Source organism: Myotis yumanensis, unplaced genomic scaffold (genome assembly GCF_028538775.1).
Source record: "Myotis yumanensis isolate MYYU_CA2020_CCGP unplaced genomic scaffold, mMyoYum1.0.hap1 SCAF_1, whole genome shotgun sequence".
Classification (NCBI taxonomy): Eukaryota; Metazoa; Chordata; class Mammalia; order Chiroptera; family Vespertilionidae; genus Myotis; species Myotis yumanensis.
The window spans coordinates 210,099,120-210,118,441 of NW_027223752.1; the positions used below are offsets into that span (position 1 = coordinate 210,099,120).

The 19,322-nt window shown below is 40.4% G+C and overlaps 1 protein-coding gene across 2 annotated transcripts in view; it reads right to left on the reverse strand.

Moving 5' to 3' along the window:
- Positions 1-772: 772 nt before the first annotated feature.
- The window catches only part of SLAIN2 (SLAIN motif family member 2), a 70,903-nt gene continuing 52,353 nt past the window's right edge, over positions 773-19,322 (reverse strand). For both annotated transcript variants that reach the window (XM_070396992.1, XM_070396984.1), the window contains 2 exons: positions 5,038-5,356; positions 773-3,744 (listed from right to left, as the gene is read on the reverse strand). In XM_070396992.1, coding sequence (XP_070253093.1) covers positions 3,678-3,744; positions 5,038-5,356 — 386 coding nt within the window. In that variant the 3' untranslated portion in view covers positions 773-3,677. The remainder of the gene's footprint in view (positions 3,745-5,037; positions 5,357-19,322) is intronic.

Sequence of the window (19,322 nt, forward strand, 5' to 3'; positions counted from 1 at the left end):
AGGTGAACTTTTTTTTTTTTTTTTTTTTTTTTTTTGCCTCTCCCCCACCCCCACAATTCATATTTTTCAAAGGTGAACTTTGATATAGCAAATACTTCGCTAAAACCTCCAAGTGGGTTCTCATGTTGTACTGGCATAGGACTAGTTTAAGTCAACTTCTGGTTCATTGACTTACAAATATTTTGACACTTAATTTTAAATGGTTCTTAAATGTTTTTAGCTTGACTTGGGAGAAAAAAACATGAAGAATAATTTCTCTAATATTTTTGTAACATAAAGGACAGTAAAAGCTTCCAAAAGGAATGTGGGGAACTAATGAAATCATGCACAATTCTCGATTTTCCCCATTCATCCATGAGAGAAAAGATGCACATAATCAACTAAATAAATACCCACATTTGCTTTGAAAACGTATTCATTTTCCCTGTTGGAAACTCTTAAAATTGACATTTTGGTTGTTTCATATATGCTAATTTTTTAAAATTAGATATCAATTTACAGCAGGTGAAAAAGTTCTAGGAACATACCAATTTTGAGTAAACTATAAATTTACTCCAAGTAATCCACATATGAAATGACCAGGACAGAGAAAATATAACATAATACATTCCCAACCTCATAAAGATCAAATATGATTTGGGTTTGTGTGTTTAAAAAAAAAAATCAACTGAGAAATTTATTAAAACCAATTGTAGGCAACTGGCGGCGAGTGGCGGCGGGGGATGGAATCTCATCATACTCAGGAATTAATAAAACACTTGAAAAACAAATATAAATTTAATAATAAACATTATGGTCAGGCTGTTTATTAAGGAGGCAACCACACATACAAGTTCGGCTATAGAAATGTTTGCAAATCAAAGTTCATGTGATCTCAGAGGACCATGCGTAATGTCAAAAATTGATGCCTGTACATTCAATAAAAACATACACAGTCTAGATCATTCTAGAGTTATACAAATATCTGGGGACACATGTATCTAATTTCTTTCCAAAAAAACTTTTTTTATAAAAGTGATGTATTGAGATAACAATTTTAAAAAGTATCTGACAATTATGAATGGTCCCCAGTTTTACAAAATGTGATTTCCAGGTATGAAAACTGAAAAAGTCAACTCTTCATAGAGTGTTTCATATTACAAACAAGTTTTGTAGAAAAATGATCCAGCAAATACTTGAGTTAAGAATATTTATATTTTTCCAATTCTTTACACTTTTATTAACACACAAAAAAATAACATTCAAACACTGAGAAAATTAAATAACTTCGGAAGCAGAGCTCATAGCTTTCTGCTTACATATAAGGACAAATCTGGGCTGTTGGCACAAAAAATAATTAACATTCATAAAACCCTTACTACTATATATCAAACATAAGTTAAAATCATAGGCACTAGTTTATCAAATCCACATTTCTCCTGTAAGACTAACCACAGTAATTCTCGGATTTTCCCAAATAGAAAAATTGGCAATACACAAAGGCTTTCTAGTAAAAAGGCAATTTTTCTCTTTAGGAGACCAAAAGCCAATGGTCTGTGGCAGTACAACAGCAGGTAAAATAATACTTTACCCAACTCAGATCCAAATACATTTTTAACATGTGATGAAATATTTGAATTAAAAAAAATAGACATTTTTTTCTCTGATGCAGCCTTTAAAAAACAAAGTTAAATAACCTGAATACTCCTTTTGAAACCGACAATCTAACTTAAAAATGTAATGGTGTTTCATAATAGTTAAAATCCCTCTTAATTATTAGATTGCAGCATATATATATACTTTTTGCAATGTTGCACTGAAAACTGAGACCTATTTTGTTTTGCGTATATGTGATTTTAAAAAGAGACAGTGGCTAGTTCTTTCTTTCACTTAGATTTTTACGTGGGATACCCCCCCACATCCAAAGCAGATGTTTTCTTTATCTTCTCTAAAAAGCAACATTTTTTAATTCATCATCATGTGGAATTCTGGTGCCATCTTCTCCTGACCCACCCCCATCACCCTCAAATTCAAGGATAAAATTCCTTGCGTTATACACCGAAATACATAGCACTGCCAGGTCAAATCTCCAGCTGCTTGTGCTAACGGGAATGACTCCCTCTGGTCAAGCTAACATCACGGTCAAGCCATGGTGTCACTCACGGCACAACAGGGTCTCTCGCCATGTCAACCCCAGTGCTACCCTGAATATCAAGCTTCCCATTTCTCAATTTCTTTTGCCAACTTACAGAATGTCTTTGACTAACAGGAAATAAACTTATGTTCAAATCCCTAAAATCCTTTAGGTGACTTGAGTACCAATATTTTAGAGCTATTCAAACAAATATTTAAAAACAGACCTCTCACATAAAAATGAGAAGCATGCTGTAGAAGGAAGTTTTTTTTTAGTAAAAGACTAAAAAAAACCATCTGAAATAAATGATTCCCAGGGTGTACATATGGGCCCTTAGAGAGCAAGTATTTAAGGGTTAGAGTCACATGTACTGGATTTCATTTGTTACCAAAAATGCAAAAATTGATGTAAGGCAGAATCAAAGTCAAAAGGGACAGTATTTTCGAAGGACATTTTATACAGTAACTCAGTTTAAAGTGGATCAACGTTGGTAGGACTCAGCAGGCTAGTCTCCTACCATATAACAGACCGTTGTGTCATTAACAGCAACAATACACTGTCATTACCAGAGATTTTATAAGTTAAGTGCATAGATTTCCCCCCCTCTCACTGTATGGTTTTGTTCCAGGTTGTAAGCACCGAGGTGGTGTTATTTATGTAAAGAATAAAGACACACACTACTTGCTCTTTCCCATCATGGAAACCTGCTAATAAAAACAAGGTCTCTCAGTTCTGTAGCAGATAACAGCATGTGAAGAAGTTGGCTTCAACAGCAAAGGCTATCTTTCCTGAGCCAGGAGCTATAAAGTGTAGAAAGATTGTATAACTGACATTAAGCCCTTTTGGCAATCAAAACAAACACAGAAGCCCAATGTGTCAATGCGACGTGATGGATGCACGCTGTAACACTACTTGATGGTGGTGACATGTGAGCTACATCCAAAACTTGACATTAAACAAATGACATTTTTATTTCTAATGAATCAGCAAAATTAATTTATAGAATTCTCCCAAATTTAGGTATCACATTTTAAATCTCTAGCCGCCATCCTCCTCCATCTCAGTCTAGTTTCTTAGAGTACCAGTGAAACAGTTCAGGTAATTAATCAGAATATTAGTTCTCATTAACACAAATATTTATTGATACCATTTATACAGTAAATTAGGTTGAACGTGAAGTTTTGGATAGCTTGAATTCACCATTTTCCTTTGCACAAAGGTACTCTCTCGTTTACAAAAGGGCATTTTCTCTTTGGCATCCATTAGTTTTTTTGCCCAGATATTGGCCTCTGTAAAATAGTAAAAAAATCAACTTAGTTTCTGTTAAACAAAACTAAAAGTTATTCCATGGAGAGTGATTGTATGATTACCAAACACATCTGATGTTAAATGTCATTAAAGTGCTGCTTGGTCATCTCTGTCAGTTTGTGCTAATTAAGACAGAGAGGGCTGGGACTTTACAAATCCCAAGAGTCTCATGTGAACAGTCTGCATATAAAAGTTGTTTAGCCTGGTGAAGGGGTGTCTGTGAAGCTGTGGACTTCTGTAGTCTTCTCTTTGCTGGTCAATAACAGCCATCTTTCCAACTGTCATCTTTCATGCTGCCATAGGTTTTAGGAGCTGGCAAGGATCTGAAATAAGCAATATTGTAAAGTGACTTGCAGGGCTTAAGTGAAACACTGCCACCCCCTCTCCCACACAGGATAATGACTCTGCAGGGGGCATCACATTCAATGCAGGCTGTTCCAGGGGACTACTGAGATCAGAGCTCTGCACAGCCATCAGCACAAGTGTCCCACCTCAGGATCTCTACAACGTCCAAGTTTTACTGGTCACCAGGTGACTTCACTAACCTCTCTTTGTTAACATAGCTAGTAGAGTAAAAGGAAGGAAAAGACTGTCTCATCTTTTCCAACCACATGGATTATCAACCTTATTTACCTCATTACATTTCAATATTCTTCTCTGAAAATAGGAGTAACAACAGTACCTACATGTTTCATCTATAATAATAAAAGCCGGGGCTGCGAGGGAAGCCTGGGACCCGGGTGCCTGCCGGCAGCCGGGAGAAGGAAGGCCTACTCTTGCACGAATTTCTTGCATCTGGCCTCTAGTGTTATTTTAAATAAGATACATATAAGCTAGTTAGCACAGTGCATAGTAAAAAGCTGTTGTACTCTACTACTGAATTCAGAAATATAATATGTTTATCTTAGAATAAAAAGTATAGGCAGTTTGAAAGCTTATGGGATGAATGCATTTTTTTACATGCAAATAAATATTTAACATTTACTTTTGTTTGACCCCTAAATTTACTGATGGTGGTAATCACATTCCTGAAAGATAAAGGTAACAGGTGCACAGTTCCCAACCTAGCTGGGCTCAGAATCACCTGAAAATTAAACAAACAAAAACCAGCATACCCACAGATTTTAGGCTTCATATTAGACCAGGTCAATGGCAGTAAATTTTAGGCCTCTATACAAATTCCACAGAAGATTCTGAATTGTAGCAAGTTTGAAAATCGCCCTCCCAGATTATACTTAGACTTGGTAGCTAGAAATGTTATCTTAAATCTCACTTTAGGGTCTAAGATGCCTTTACTATCTTTATTGAACATTATTATATTAAAAATGAACAAATACCATAACCAAATTGAGTGGCTCTAAAAAAATTTTCTAGGAGGTCACTGAGATGCTTAATCATGTTAGGTTTCTGGGCAAATTTAATCTGAACCAAAGTGGTATAATACCCTAATGTCCCATGTAAGGTTTTCTTTAAAACAATAAAAAAGTATTTTATTCAAATTGTACTAAGACTCAAGTGAGAACCCAATTAGGACTCTCTCTGTTCACTGTCAAATGCAAAGGTGCGTGCAATTCCAGTATACCCACTTTGCTTAAGAATGTTGAAACAGCACTTACCTGCGAACAGGCTGTGCAAGTTTGCTGCGAGGCACTGGAATACCCCCAGCAGAAGGGGCACTGGGTCTGGGCAAGCCACTTCTCATCGCGGTTGTCCCTGTCGGTCTGGTTAGAGTAGTGCTGTTGATATTGCTGGGAGGATTTGCTGGGACTGTGTTCTGAACCATGGGAGGCCCAGGTGAGGAGGTGGTTTGTGTGAGTTGTGTTGTTTCTTGGTTACCAGGAGGACCAGAGCCATGGTTACTAAATGCTTTTACTGGTTGCCGAAGAGCCAAAGGAGATGGCGCTGCAGGGGAGCGGAATTTGCCTGGAGAAGGTACTGTAAAATGGCAAAGAAAAATCAATGTTTTCAGTGGAAACCAAGTGTAAGTGAAACCACTGCTTTATAGAACACTTGATGACTGGGCACCAGTACACCTATATTCACGAAAACACTCTATAGAAATACAAAGAATAAAGAATATTTCTGACCAATTAAAAAAAAGGATAACTGGTAAGCCTTAAAAAAACCAAGTCCTTACTCAAAAAAGGCCGACTACCAGAATGTTGACTAGAATTTGAAATACACTTTCCCCTCAAAGAAACATTCATGTAAACTTTTAAAAACATATGTTTTTATATATTTGAGAGAGAGAGAGGAAGGGAGTGGGGATCGAGCCTGCAACCTGGGCATGTGCCCTGACTGGGAATCAAACTGGTGACCTCTCAGTGCGCGGGACACCGCAAAAACAACTGAGCCACACCAGCCAGGGCCATTCATGTAAACTTGTATCAAGCATCTGGTGCGTGTATCTCTAGGTACTATATCAACTACAATGTAACTTAAAATTCAGGAACTAAACATTCTTTTAAAAAGGTTTAGTTGTAAAAAAAAAAAAAAAGTTTAGTTGTGCTTCACCAAGTAGGGAAGTTACAAAACTACAGGCTTATCAAAAGGTATATGAAGTCACAGGATAAGGATGATATATTTTTCTGGAATGTCAATTCTATTAAGCGGTTAGGACACTTTTATATTAACACAAATAATCCTATATAATAAAAGGCTAATATGCAAATCAACTGAACGGGGAACTGGTCGCTATGACATGCACTGACCACCAGGGGGCAGCTGCTCAACGCAGGAACTGCCCCCTGGTGGTCATCAATGCACTCCCACAGTGGGAGTGCTGTTCAGCCAGAAGCCCTGAGCTGAGCTCACAGCTGGTGAGCGCAGTGGCGGTGGTGGGAGCCTCTCCCGCCTCTGTGGCAGCGCTAAGTATGTCTAATTGACGGCTTAGGCCCGTGAGGGGGCCTAAGTCGTCAGCTGACATCCCCTAAGGGCTCCTGAACTGCGAGAGGGTGCAGGCCAGGATGAGAGACACCCCCGCCCCTCGAGTGCACGAATTTCACGCACTGGGCCTCTAGTGATACATAAAAGAATAAAATGTATAATTTGCATTACTTTTTTTTTAAAGTTTGCTCTTATCATCTTATTATTTTTTTAAATTGTCTAAAGTTTTACATATGTCTCCTTTTTCCCCAATTGACCCCCCACCCCCAGCCATTCCCACCCTGGGCAAGCCCCCACCACCCCAGTGTATGTCCATTGGTTATGCTAATATGCATGCATACAAGTCCTTTGGCTTCTCTCTACCTGCCCCCCTGCCATTTGTCTCTGGATCTATTGTTGTTCATCAAATTATGTTGATTATTATATCCCACATATGAGTGAGATCATGTGATATTTATCTTTCTCCGACTGGCTTATTTCGCTTAGCATAATGCTCTCCAGTTCCATCCATGCATTACTTTTTAAGCTTAAATAAGTTCAAATAAATTTTATTATTGTAGTGGTCCCTTAGCATTATAAGTTCAGATCTCCTGGGGGACACATTCATCCTTCCCTGCTTATGCTGTTTGATAAATTACCTCTGAAAGGGCATCAGTTTTAGTTTCTTCAAATGCCCATGGATGGCTACACATAATGTAAATAAAAAAATATTACTTTAACATGCTTTACCTAACAAAAACGCTGGTTTCGGAGAGAAAGGGAGGAAGGGAGAAATAAATCACAGATAGAGATCACCCTATTTTTTCTCAACTTCCATTAGTTTGGGGAGAACATGAGTGAAGGGAAAGCCTGGGCCAGGGACTTGGTCCTAAAACTGTAGAAATGGAATAATCTACAGAATTCCATCCTTCTAACTTCTAATCTGTCTAAAGGATACAAATAACAGCAAGGTCTACCACAGTGTTAGGAGGAGAGAAAACAATGGATGATTCTGGTCACTGTGAAGAAGAAGGGAGGTAAGCCTTAGCTTTAAAACTCCAAAATAGGGGAAAGTCATCTCCTACCATCCTTTCAATAAGGTTTTTGGTACACAGCCTCCTTCCTTTTTAGCTGACCTTACTGCCTGTCTGATTAGACTCTCAAATATCAGCACCTCCACTTAAGATATACTAGGCCCAGTACTTGGTGTGCTCAAATTACCTCTACTTAGCTCCAAAAAAACTCAAGTTTGACTCTCAAACTTGACTGTGTATCAGAATCCTGAGGAACCATTTTCTTTTTTTAAAGTATGGAAGCCCAGGCAGCATATCCAGAGAATCTAGTCTGGAATGGAACTTAAGTATTAATTTTAAAACTATCAAAGAAGCTTTCTGCTAAGATGGCAGAACTGGGAAGGGGCTTAACTCCCTGCTGTAAACACCTATGAAACAGAACAAGATATATAAAACAGTTTTCAAATATTGAACAACGGGCAGCACAGGCCTATAATCCCTGAGAGAAGGGAAAGAAATGTGGTGTGTCCTGTAGTACCTGGTGGTGTGTGTGTGTGTGTGTGGTGTTTTGGGGGGAAGGGGGAGAGTTTGGAGATACTTTCTGGACTACAGAGCGAGGAGGAGGATCCTGAGCAGAACAAAGCTTTCTGGTTAAGAAGACAAAAACTGGAATTGGAGAGGCAGGCTACTTCAGAGGAGGGGGCTGCTCCAGGAGACCACCATAACTCAGTGCAGGGGTCTATGTGAATCGCGGCTGAATGGTGAGCTGTGCACGTACTGAGGGAAGCGCCATGAGACAGGGCAAAGCAGGAATGGAACACTGTAAACTGAACAGTTCCCAAAGCTCACAGAGGACTAGAGAACATGTGTTTTAACCAGTTAGAGAATCCATGCTGAACATCCAGGACAATCAGGAGATGCTCCAAAAGAAATAAACTAGCCGCAGAATAAAGCTACTCGAAGTCCACTCTAACAAAACTTTAAAACAAGTCTCGAAAGCAAGGGTTCCAGCTATGGAAAAGCCAACTGTTTTTGTAAGTGAAGTTTTATTACAACATGGTAACACCCATATATTGTCCATGGCTGCTTTCCAGCTATAAGAGTTGAGTAGTTACAACAGAGATCAGATTACCCACAGTCCTAAAACATTTACTGACTGGCCTTTTAATAAAATGTTTGCTGATCTCTGCAATGAAGGATCAAACTGATCTATAAACAACTTCTTGTATAAATCTTCAGTGACCTTATAGGTCAACATCATATGGTCTAACAGAGAGAGGAAGGGTATGAGTAGGACAGAAAATATTTGAAGAATTTTCTTCCAAATTTGATGAAAACTATAAACTCACATAATCTAAGTAGTTAAAAAAAAAAAAAAGAAAGAAAAGAAAAGCCCAACCAGGGCAAAAAAAATCAGGGAACACCATGCCCAAGGAACATCATGATTAAATATCTAAAACTAAATAATATAAAAAATGTATTAAGTGTGTACATTTTTATGATACACTAGAGGCCCCATGCATGAAATCTGTTCAAGGGGCTTGGCCCTTGCAGGCCCCGCTTCGTCCAGAAGGATGTCCAAAAGGTTGTTCAGCTGTCTGGTCTAATTAGCATATTACCCTTTTATTATTATAAATCTGTATGTTGCAGTGTTCCCACCACCCAAAGTCAAATCATCTTTTAAAAATCTTAAAAGACCTTTTTCTTAATAAACAAAACAAAACAGGAAAACCCCAGAGGAATGAAGATACAGTAGAGCCATTGTTGGGGATGATGGCTCTTGAAGCAATCATGTCCTGGTTCCCAACACCTGTTACACAGTCTCCTCTGACAGAAACGGAAGATGTCCTCAGGGTCTAAGTACACCTGATTTGCAAATTTCATGATCTTCACAGAAAGTTTTTTTTAAAAAAATAACCCATATTTTCCTTTCTATAGAGGCCAAAAAAATGTGTTTTCAATTCCATTCTCTATAGTGCCACCTTTGTCTCCCTTGCCAGATCAGTCTCTACCCAATTTATTTCACCATCTCTTGGAGGATTACTGGATAACTGAGGCTCCTTGTCTTTAATTCCTCAAGTCAGCACCTAAAGGTGGAGCCAGGACCTGCTCCCTCCAGTACCAACTCCAGGAAAGCCATCTTCAGTCCTAGCTTTTACCATAACTGGGAGCCTTTCAACCAGGATTCTGTTTGGGTGGGGACATAGGTTTTAAATAGTAAAGTTCAGAGGAGGATCATGAGTTCCAAAGAGTAATTAGCAAAAGTCTGGGGAGCTGGAGATAGATGGAAAGAGGTCTCACTACGAGATGCACTGACATTGTGACAATCTGAGTGAGGGATGACTGAGGAGTCCTAGGCTTCCTTCTCATGGTGACTGATGTCAAGTGTCTGGTGAAATTAGGCAGGTTATATTGATGAGGATGACAGTGTTTCATTTCTACATGACAGCCTTATAAACACTGGAATAGATCTATAATGTTTTGAATATCTTACTCAAACCTTATCTTAAAAATAAGCTTTGTAAGAAAGCATCTTTCCCTCTGGAAAAACTTCTGACCATCATTTTAACTAGTAATAGTTTTGTCAGGGAAATAGTTATCTCCTGAAATTTTTTAAAAATATGAATATCTGCCCAGCTGGTGTGGCTCAGTGTTGACCCATGCACCAAGAGGCCACTGGTTCGATTCCCAGTCAGGACACATGCCCAGGTTGTGGGCTCAATCCCCAGTACGGGGTGAGCAGGAGGCAGCCAATTGATGATGTTCTCTCTCCTTGATGTTTCTATCTCTCTATCCTTCTCCCTTCCTCTCTCTCTAAAACATCAGTAAAAACATATTTTAAAAAATGAAAAGAAAAATGTGAACCTCAGACTTGGGAAAATGGGAATAGATGTGTTTTCCTCTTTCTCCCACTAAGTATAATATAAAACCTTGGGCATTATGTATAAAACAGACATAAGAAGGCTCTGAAAGGTACAGAGTAAAATAAGCAATATTTTAGGAGAAAGACCACCTAGGGACCTTGCAACCTGAGGGATGACATGGGATGAGTTCCCAAGGTTTTCTTTTTGCCTCCTATATCCCAGATTGGAGCTGAAGAGGCTGGCAACCCCGAAAAGCCATGGGGTATGACAGACCAAACAAGTCTGCTCTCTCTAACCAAACTAGAAAAGAAAACTTTCAAGTAACAATTGTTCTACTCCAGCCAAACACCACAGAAAAAAACTGTGGCCTTACTCCCACACATACCAGCAAAGGCCAGTGGGAAGCCTAGACTTCTATGTTTATAAGGCTTAACCAGGCACCACAAAACTCTCTCCCGTGAGAAGTCAGAGAAGGGAGTAATGAGGTGGTCTTCCCCTTCCCCTTGGGTTGGTGCTTAGTGGAAACAAAACTACCCCTACCACAATGTGAGTGAAGACATGGTAGGGCGGCAGAACTCCAATCTGTGCCAGCCGGTCCCTCCCACTTGGGTGTCAACAGAGACTGAGTAGAGAACTTAGGCTTCTATTACCACCTACCAGTAATCCAATAAATTCCTGAGTTATAACAGAAAAAGACATATAAAAATAAGATCCAGAATATCATAATACAAAAGTGTCCAGATTACAATAACAAACAACTCATCATACTAAGAACCAGGAAAATCTAAAACAGAATAAAAAGATAATCAATACATATTAAACCATGATGACAGATATTAGAATTATCTGACAAAGATTTTAAAATAGTCACCATAAAACTGCTTAAATGACTAATTCCGAATACTTGAAACAAAAATAGAAAGTCTCAGCAAAAAATAGATGTAAAAAAGAATGAAATGAAAATTTTAAAATGAAAAAATATATTTTAAAAAAATAAAAACTCAATGCATGGGCTCAACAGCAAAATGGAGAAGAAAGAGGAAAGAATCACTGAACTGGAAGGTAGAACAAAAGAAATTACCCAATCTGAACAACACCAAGAAAATGAACTGTAAAACAACAACAAAAACAGAGCTTCAGGGACATGGGACTATAACAAAACACTTAACATTTGCATATCCTCAGTGGACTGGAAGGAAAAGAGAAAAAGAGGACAAAAAGTATGTTGAAAAATGACTAAAAATTTCGCACATGTGGCAAAGGACATAAACCCATAGATGCAAGAAGCCTAGAAAACACCAAAAAGAAAAATCCAAAGAAATCCATGCCAAAGCACATCATAACCAAACTTCTGAAACTAAAGACAAGAAATGAGAGAGAGAAATAGTATCTAATTTATAGGGGGAAAAGAATTCTAACCAGAGTGGATTTCTCATCATACCAAATAGAGGAGAGAAGAAACTGGAACAATATTTTTTAAGAGCTGAAAGAAATGTCAACCCGGAATTCTAGATCCAGAGAAAATATAAGAATTAAAGAAAAATGAAGTCATTCTCAGACAAAAGAAAATCAAGGTAATTTGTGGCCAGCAGACCTACCCCAAAAGAATGGCTAAAGAAGTTCTCTAAACATAAATGAAATGATTAAAAGGAACCTTGGAATATATGAAAAGGAAGAAAGAACAGAGTAAACAAAAATATGGGCAAACACAACAGGCTTTTTCTCTCCTTGAGTTTTCATATGTAAAGAGAGAACAAATAATGAATATCAGTAATGAAATAGGATATCACCGTAGTTGCTAAAGACATCAAAAGGATCATAAGGGAGTACTATGAACATTCCTACAGACATTAATTTGACAACTTAGATGAAATGGATCAATTTATCAAAACGCACAACTACAACTCAATTGATATGTAATAGATAAGTTAAATGGTCAAATAATTATTAAGGAAATTGAATTTGTAATTAAAAAACCCTCCAAAAAAGAATCTTCAGGCCTGGGTGGTTTTACTGGGAAATTCTGTCAAATGTTCAAAGAAGAATTAACACCAATTCTACACAATCTCCTCAGGAAATAGAAGGAAATACATTTCAGTTCATTTTATAAAGAAAGTATTACCCAGATATCAAAACCATAAAAACACAGTATCAAAAGAGAAAACTACAGACCAATATCCCTCATGGGTATAGACATAAAACTTAAACTATCAGCCTATAGAACTAAATGACATAAAAAATTATATATCATAATTGACTGGGGTTTATGCAAGGATGCAAAGCTGGTTTAACATTTGAAAAATCAATGTAATCTAACACAAAACAGGCTAAAGAAAAATCACATGATGAAATCTATTGATGTAAAAAATGCATCTGACAATATTCAATAATTCATGATAAAAATTCTCAGAAAAACAGGAACAGGGAAACTTCAATTTGATAAAGAGTATCTACAAAAAATCTACAGGTAACATCATACGTAACTAGAGGCCCGGTGCATGAAATTCGTGCGGGGGGGGGGGGGGGGTCCCTCAGCCCGACCTGCACCCTCTCCAATCCGGGAGACCTCAGGGGATGTCCTACTGATGGCTTAGGCCCGCTCCCCGCCTAAGCCATCAGTAAGTGACGGGAAGGCGCCGCCCCCATCACCCTGCTGCTGCCGCCACTGCTGGCCACCGCAGCTGCCAAGGTGTTTTCATCAACATGAACTCCAGTCCCTTCATCACAAAAAAATGACAACTTTCTTTAGGCATTTTCAAGATGTCTCTTTCATAGGATATGGCATTTCTTTCTTTATTTTTATCCTCACCTGAGGATATTTTTCCATTGATTTTTAGAGAGCATGGAAGAGAGAGGGAAAGACAGAGAGAAACATCAATGTGAGAGGGACACTTCAATTGGTTGCCTCCTGCATGGGCCCTGACTTGGGCCCCAGCCAGGGAGGAGCCTGAAACCTAGGTACATGGCCTTGACCAGAATCGAACCCGAACCCTGCGGTCGGCAGGCCGAGGCTCTATCCACTGAACCAAACCGGCTAGGGCAGGCTATGACATTTCTTAGCCCCTCCAGCAGCAGACCTTCGTTTTTTTCCTCCAGGAGTGAGGTAGAAAAACCCTAGATCACCTTCTTGGGTTCTTATTACGCAAGTTACCAAGAACGCTGCAAGTGGCGTTCCGGGAGCTTAGCCAATGAGCGGTCAGGAAAGGTGTTTCCTCTGCAGCTCACATGCAGAGGTGGGACTGCTGAGTTGCCCCGGCTGGCAGGCCCTGCTCCCTGCTCTCTTTGGGCCTGCTCCGCCCTGCTCTGTGAGCCTGCACCATCTGTGGCTTGCCTCATCATGCAGCTGTCCTCTCCCGCCCACCTGCACACGTAGCCTCCTCCTGAGCGGGTGTGACTGTTACAGCATCCTGGCTAATTTGCATATTATATATCTATATCTATATCTATATATCTATATCTATAGATATAGATGATGAAAGACTGAATGATTACCCTCTAAGATTCAGAACAAGACAATGACGTATGCTCTCACCATTTATTCAACATACTGCTGGAAGTTCTAGATAATAAGCAAGAAAAGGAAATAAAAGGCATATAGATTCGAAAGGAAGAAACTGTCTCCACTGTTATTTACATAGAAAAAATCTACAAAAACAACTTCTGGAAATATTCAGTTCAATAAAGTCACAGGATGGAAAATTAACATACAAAATTGAGTGTATTTCTATATACCAGCAATAAATGTTCAGAAATCAAAATAAAAAATGTAATACCATTTGCATTGTTCCCCCAAAAGAGAAAAGAAATATTCAGATATAAATTTAATAAAAACGAATCTCGGCAAATAGCATAAGTTAGGTGCAAAGATCAAATGAGTAATATGTGTGTAAATTGTGAGTAAATATAAAATATTACACAAATTGTAAGACATATCACATCCATGCCTTCCTTATCTAAGGAATATAGTGCCTGTCAGCCTGCTGCAGCTGAGTTCTCTGTAAAGATATGCAACAGTGTCACTTGGGCAGTCTCCTAGGCTGCTCTTATAAATTAACTAAAATATAGGGATTAATTAATTAGGCTCTGTTGCCTAAATTAATCATGACAGACTATAATTTCCACCAACAAGAGCTACACTTGAGGCCATGGCTGGGTAGCTCAGTTGATTAGAGCATCATTCTGATATGCTAATAAGGTTATGGGTTTGATCCCTGGTCAGGGCACTACAAGAAATAACCACTGAATGCACAAATAAGTGGATCAACAAATTGATGTTTCTCTCTCTCTCTCAAATCCATAAAAAAGAATTACACTTGATTCAAGGCATAAAATAAAGTGTTATCTGCTCTGGGCAAGAATTAGAACTCTATTTATAAAACTCACATGTGACTAAGAATGCTAACCTTGGTGTCTAAATTAAGTCATCTCTAAAATGCCAGAGTGGGTGAAATGAGGATTCATATTTTTAAAATATTCATTTTTGTCTCTAGTAAGCATTTAATAAAAATCATAATAGGTTTGCTTTCTAATTAAGGTTTAGATAACTCAGCAGGCACTTAAAACAACTCTGAAATGGAGAAATTGAGTAAATAATATACTATTTTTAACTTGATATTCACTAACTATAAAATGTTATATAAATATATCCTACATGTATCTAACAATATAAAAATTAGACACTCCAAGTGGTTGTCTTCACAATATGTTTACAAACTATAAATTATATTAAGTGTATAGTTTTAAGAAATATGTAAACATTTAATGAATACATATAGTTTGCAATAAAAATATACACGTGAAACACAGGCCACTATGACTAAAGGGGAGAATAACATTTATTAAAATATATGTGCCTTTCACCCTGGCCAGTGTGGCTCAGTCGGCGGGGAACTGTCCCATGCACTGCAAGGCTGCTGGCTCAGCTCCCCGTCAGGGCACATGCCTGGGTTGTGGGCTCGATTTGAGGTAGGGAGCATGTAGGTAGGAGGCAGCTGATCCCTCTCACATCGATATTTCTCCCTCTCCCTTGCCCTCCAAGAATCAATTAAAAATACATGTGCTTTTCAATTATTTAACAAATAGAGAATAAGGACAAAAATACTTCCTTGTAAAATATCCCTCACTATATTACATCATCCTAGTTACTCAATGGTCTATGCCAGTGGTTCTCAACCTTCTGGCCCTTTAAATACAGTTCCTCATGTTGTGACCCAACCATAAAATTATTTTCGTTGCTACTTCATAACTGTAATGTTGCTACTGTTATGAATCGTAATGTAAATATCTGATATGCAGGATGGTCTTAGGCGACCCATGTGAAAGGGTCGTTCGACCACCAAAGGGGTCGCGACCCACAGGTTGAGAACCGCTGGCTATGCACTATCAAAGATATTAACAGGTTACTGACATAATGACTTAAAAATAAGTTCTGGTTGTGAAAGAGCATGGAGATGAAGTAAATATGATTCTCTCATTACAAAGTTAAAAATATCCTTTTTAAGAGAGTTACTAGTGACTATTTATTCCAATCTCTCTTTTTTTAATTTTTAATTTATTATTTTTAGTTTGTTTTTTCAATCTCTTTTTCTGTACAGAGAAGGAAACTTGGCACAATTAGAGATCAATAGAGCAAATAATCAGGGAAGTCAGGAATTGCACCCAGGTCTCCCTATTCCCAGATTGGTATTCTTTACTGGAAACCAAAAGAGAAACACCTCTGGGAGTAGACAGAAATTTAAATTTTTTTTTTTTTTTACCATTTTAATTTTCAACTAGACAGAAAGTTTATTTGTAAGGCTACTATCCTAGGCAGGTTTCATAAGATATGACATCAAGTTGTATTAAATTTGTAATGGCTGACGAGTAATCATAAAAAAATAAAAACAAGGCATAGAAACCTTTGATTTCTTCTCCCATTGGTGTACATGACTCATCATTATGTTTATAAGCATAGTTATCAAGAGAAAATTTATTAAACACAAGAGACAGAAGAAACCCCTGGAATGGGCTTCACTAGCTTTCCTTCCAGACAAAAAGACTGATAGATATAAATAAACTAGAGGCCCGCCTTTCGTGCACCGTTGGGGTTCCTTCAGCCTGGCCTGTGGGGATCGGGCTGAAACCAGCTCTCTGACATCCCCCAAGGGATCCTGGATTGTAAGAGGGCAGTTCTCTGGTGACACACCCAGGAATTGGGCTTCCTTCTCTTTGGTTCTGGGTGTATCACCCGAGAATAACAGCTGCCAAGTCACCACAGCTCGGCAGCTCCTGCGTTGAGCGTCTGCTCCTGGTGGTCAGTGTGCGTCATAGCTACCGGTTGGCCAGTCGCTTAGGTTTTTATATATATAGACTAGAGGCCCGGTGCACAAAAATTTGTGCACTCTGGGGGGAGGGAGGGTCTCTCAGCCCGGCCTGTGCCCTCTCGCAGTCTGGGACCCCTCGGGAGATAATGACCTGCTGGCTTAGGCCTGCTCCCGGGTGGCAGAGGGCAGGCCTAATCCCTAGGTGCAGCCCCTGGTCGGGCTCAGAGCAGGGCCAATTGGGGAGTTGGGGCGCCGGCCCCTGTCATGCACAGAGCAGGGCGGATCGGGAGGTTGCAATGCCACCCCTAGTCACGCTCAGGGTAGGGCTGATTGGGGGGTTGGGGCACCGCCCCCTGTCACACTCAAGGCAGGGTCGATAGGGAGGTTGTGGAGCCACCCCCTGTCACGCACAGAGAAGGGCCGATCAGGGGGTTGGGGCGCTGCCCCGTCACTCACAGAGCAGGGCCCATCAGGGGGGTTGGGGCTCCGTACCCTGTCACACACAGAGCAGGGCCCATCAGGGAGTTGGGAAGCTTGCCCCTATCACGCACAGAGCAGGGCCCATCAGGGGGTTGGGGAGCTTCCTCCTGTCACGCACAGAGCAGGGCCGATAGGGGAGTTGGGGCACCGCCCCGTCACACACAGAGCCGCAGGGCGGTCAGGGGGTTGGGGAGCTCCCCCCTGTCATGCACAGAGCAGGGCCGATCAGGGAGTTGAGGAGCTCCCCCCCAGTCACGAACAGAGCAGGGCGGATAGGGAGGTTGTGGCCCCGCCCCCGTCACACACAGAGCCTCAGGGCGATCAGGGGGTTTGGTTGCTGCCCCCTGTCATGCTGATCCCGGTGCCGGGAGGCCTTACTGCTCCACTGATCCTGGTGCTGGGAGGCATATTACCCTTTTACTATATAGGATAGAAGCCTGGTGCACGGGTGGGGGCCGGCTGGTTTGCCCTGAAGGGTGTCCTGGATCAGGGTGGGGGTCCCGCTTGGGTGCCTGGCCAGCCTGGGTGAGGGGATGATGGCTGTTTGCATCTGGTCACACCCCCTTCAGGGTGGGGGTCCCACTTGGGTGCCTGGCCACTCTGGGTGAGGGGCTGAGGGCTGTTTTCAGGCTGGCGGGTGACTAAAGCTCCCAACCTGTCCTTTTTTCCTTTTTTTTTAATTCTGGGCCAGCTTTAGCTCTGAGGCTCGGCTCCAGCTATGAGACCTCCGCTGCTGAAAGCAGTGATCTGGCCTTTGTTTACCTTCTGTATTTGAAACAATGTTGCGGTCCTGCTGGCTGAAGCCCTGGCTTTTGTTTAGCTTCTATATTTGTTACAATGTTGCTTAGTGTGCAGCTGAGAGGCCGGCAAGGCAGGCGGGGAAGCTTGGCTTCCTCCGTCACTGAAGCAAGCAAGCCTCCCTGTTCGCTTCAAGCTGCCTGGCTGCTGGCCGCCATCTTGGTTGGCAGTTCATTTGCATACCTCACTGATTAGCCAATGGGAAGGGTAGCGGCCATACAGCTAATTACCATGTTTCTCTTTTATTAGATAGGATGTCCAGCATAAGTAAATACATAGCAACTGAAAGGTTAGTAGTTGCCAGGGGCCGGAACAAGTGGTGATTGGGGAGTAGCTGTGAATGCATATGGTGAGGGTGACGAAAATCTCTAACATCAGACAGTGGTAATAGTTGCTAAATTTTGTAAATAAATTAAAACACTGACTTGTACACTTTAAAAGGATGCATTTTAAAAGTATGGAAGGGGATAAAAAAGAATGAAATATTCCCATTTTGCAGCAGCATGGATGGACCTAGAGGGTATTATGCTAACTGAAATAAGTCAGTCAGAGAAAGACAAACACTGCATGATTTCACTTATATGTGGAACATAAAGAACACAATAAACAAACAAACAAACCTGAAACAGACTCATAGATACAAAGACCAGACTGATAGTTGCCAGAGGAGAAGGGGTTTGGAAGACTTTGTGAAAAAGGTGAAGGGATTGAGAAGCACAAATTGGTAGTTATAAAACAGTTATGGGGATGTGAAGAACAACACAGGAAATATATTCAATCATACTATTATGAATATATTATTATGGTGCTAGGTGGGCACTGGAAATATTAGGGGAAAACTTTGTGAAGTATGATAGTCTAACCACTATGTTGTATACCTGAAACTAATACAAAAGAATACTGAATGTTAACTGTAATTAAAATAAATAAATAAATAAATAAATAAATAAATAAATAAAAGTAGGAGAGGGGAATAAATAAATCCCCAAATAAGCAGCCATATATATATATATGTGTGTGTGTGTGTGTGTGTGTGTGTGTGTGTGTGTATATCTACACTAATAAAAGAGAAAGATGGTAATTGGCGTACGACCGCTACCCTTCCGATTGGCTAATCAGCGTATCCTTATGCAAATTAACTGTCAGCCAAGATGGCGGCCGGCAGCCAGGCAGCTGGAAGCGAACGTGAGGCTTGCTCCAGTGACTGCAGACTCCAACTTCCCCGCCTGACTTGCCAGACTCTGAGCTGGCAGTTTGAAACATTCTAACAAATATAGCCGGCTGGGATCTCAGAGCTGAAGTTATACATTGTTTCGATTATAGAACGGCAAACAAACCAGCAGCGGAAGCCTCAGAGCTAGAGCCAGAGCTAAAGCTGGCCCAGAAGAAAAAAAAAAAAAAAAAAGGAGCGGTTGGGAGCTTCAGTCAATCAGCCCTCAGCCCCTCACCCAGACTGGCCAGGCACCCCAGTGGGGACCCCCACCCTGAAGGGTGTGTGACCAGCTGCAAACAGCCATCATCCCCTCATCCAGGCTGGCCAGGCACCCCAGTGGGGACCCCCACCCTGATCCAGGACACC